At 40.5% G+C, this 2,593-nt stretch overlaps 1 protein-coding gene across 1 annotated transcript; it reads right to left on the bottom strand.

Annotated features, from left to right (window-relative positions):
- Window positions 1-3: 3 nt before the first annotated feature.
- LOC109953912 (uncharacterized) lies at window positions 4-2,455 on the bottom strand (the record flags this gene model as incomplete). Its single annotated transcript, XM_020589349.1, has 8 exons — window positions 2,334-2,455; window positions 1,737-1,889; window positions 1,367-1,408; window positions 882-1,107; window positions 671-800; window positions 471-534; window positions 215-297; window positions 4-132 (listed from the first exon to the last, which is right to left on the bottom strand). Coding segments are annotated over exons 1-8 (897 nt in total), but the record flags the coding sequence as incomplete, so codon positions are not given.
- Between the last annotated feature and the right edge of the window lie 138 nt (window positions 2,456-2,593).

Here is a 2,593-nt window from a genome sequence, read left to right on the forward strand (position 1 = left end):
TTCTTTGAAGAAAGCACAGCCAATGTATTTGCTCGTTTCATAGCCATAGATGTTCTCATCACAGAGCTGGGCATGATAAAACATTCTGGCTGGCAAACAATCCAAGGCGTTGGAAAAGAACCGTCTACATACCTACAAATAGAGAAATCAACATCTGGAACTATGGCTTCTTGTCAAATGTGAAACACGTAGGGACTGCAAACCGTCAACTTACCCGATTCACAGTGAAGACAGGATCTCGGGTTTGACACATGTCCTCTGTAATCATGCTCTCTGTAATCAACTGCTGCCTGTTACCTAGTTTCATAAGGTACATTCTTAGAGCAAAACCAAAAGTTGTACTTTCCTGTCATCAAATGAATATAAACATAGCTAAATCTTAATACTTGCTGTGTGTAGTAGCCACACTTTTTACTGCTTACACCAACATACTGCTGCTGCTGCTCATGTCACTATTATAGCCATCATACCTGAGACATTGTATATGCCACACAGTCCAGTCATGTCAGCACTCAGCTCTTGCTCCAGCTCCACCTTAAACAGGCCATTAAAACAGCTTTATTGGATGACATTAGGGCTACTACACTAGCTGCAAATATTCCACCAAACCTCTGGTGACACAGATGTGCTGCATATGCATCCACGATAACATTTTCAGCGGTCCTCTTACCCACACACTGTCTATTCCTCCAGGTACGTCATGCCAGGTAATGGACAGAGGAAGCAATGAGCTCCTCAGTTTAGTATAGATGCCATAATGAAAAATATGCTGGTAGGTGTGGTCATATGGAAGGGAAACGCTGTCAAAAACAGAAATCAAATAGTGAACATGGATTCTCCCCCCAGAATGATTCATAAACCAAAAATGTTTGGGGCCAAACCTTTTCTCCTCCACCAGGATGCTTCCATTCTGCAACACTACTCTGATTTTGTTGATGATTATCTCAACTTTGACCAGTAGCCCGCTGTCACCTCGCTGTATGGTGATGTCACATTCAACCCGATTGTGGGTGAACCGGGTGAGGGTGAAAGAGCAGTTGGATCTCAAATAGAAACTTGAACCATTGAAAGGCTGGATGACTCCACTGCCTAATGTCCTACAAGTGTCTGATCATGACAAGGGGCAATTTAGTGATTGTTGTGAAACATAGCTGAAGACAGATGCATTTAATGAACAAGGAATTTTGTCATTCCATCTTTAGGCTTTGACATGCTCTTTTCTTGGCATGATACAATTAAAGCATTCAATAATGAAAAATCTATTCCGCATTATTCCTACAATACCTTGGAAGACAAGACCGTCAGTTTATACCAGAATATAAAAATACCGTAAAACTAAGCCAATATCCAACACTGAGTAACTTACATTTCTGAGTTTCTGTTGTGACCGATTCAGCCGTCCCTAAAACTAGAAGAGATCAGAGGATGTAAACGTTACCAACAATAATATACTTGGATTTAGCAAGGATGCTATTGTTACACTAGATTAAATGGATGAACAGTGCTAGAAAAGTCAGTGAAAGTAGGAATATTGCATTGAGACAGTCCATTAAGTATTTACAATTCAAATGTACTTTCAGTATAAAAAGAATTAAAAGGTTGAGTTAGAATTGCTGAACATACCCTTAACACCTGAAATTTTAGGATATGAAAAAGATATTGCATTGCAGCTTTCACAAGATCCTCATCTTGTTACCTCTACTTAAGAAATATTTATGTCAAAGATTGTGCAGTACCTGAGGCCAGTGAGAAGCAGACAGCCAGCATCCATTGCTTTGAGGTCATGCTGCCCAATGATCTCTTGCTGCAGAAGAGAAGGTGGAGCCAATAGAAAATGCACAAACAGCCCACCGCAGGGCTTAAAAATGCCATGTCCATACACACACTACCTGAAAGAGCAGCAAAAACACATACTGAACTCACAGGCATGAGCTTCTTTTAATCAAAGATCTGATTAAGGTCAACAGTAACTAAGCAGAAAGAGTAAAATGATTAGTGGTAAAAAAAAAAAAAAAAACTCGTATTGCTTTTACACCAACTAATCCATCAGAATCAATGTTGGTCATTGTACAACAAAATTAAAAGCTCTGCCTTGATGTGCAAGGCTACATACAATAACACAGCATACTTTTATAAGCTACACAAGTGTGCTTTGCATTTATGTATTGCACTGTTGAAGTTGTAAGTAAATAATATATTCCTATCAACAAGAATAGGACTAATATTTGGCATTCAACAAGGTTATGGGGCTCTGGGGATGAAGCTCTTAAGTCTGCTAGTCCTGGTCTTAATGCCCCTGTATTGCCTCCCAGAGGTTAGCAGGTTCAACAGACCGTAGCACGGGTGTGAATTGCCCTTGACAATATTCCTTGCTTTTGAGACAGTGGGAGTTGTAGATGTCATCCAGGGCAGAAAGAGGCTGGCTGACAATTTTCTGGGCTGTCTTGAACACTCTCTGCAGCCTCTTCTTGTCTGCTTCAGTGCAGCTAGTGTACCACAGAGGAATACAATATGTCAGCAGGCTCTCAATACAAGATCCATAGAAGGTCACCAGCAGCTTGCTATACAGGTTATTCTTTGAGCACCCATGGGA

Source organism: Monopterus albus, unplaced genomic scaffold (assembly GCF_001952655.1).
Source record: "Monopterus albus unplaced genomic scaffold, M_albus_1.0 scaffold1966.1, whole genome shotgun sequence".
Classification (NCBI taxonomy): domain Eukaryota; kingdom Metazoa; phylum Chordata; class Actinopteri; order Synbranchiformes; family Synbranchidae; genus Monopterus; species Monopterus albus.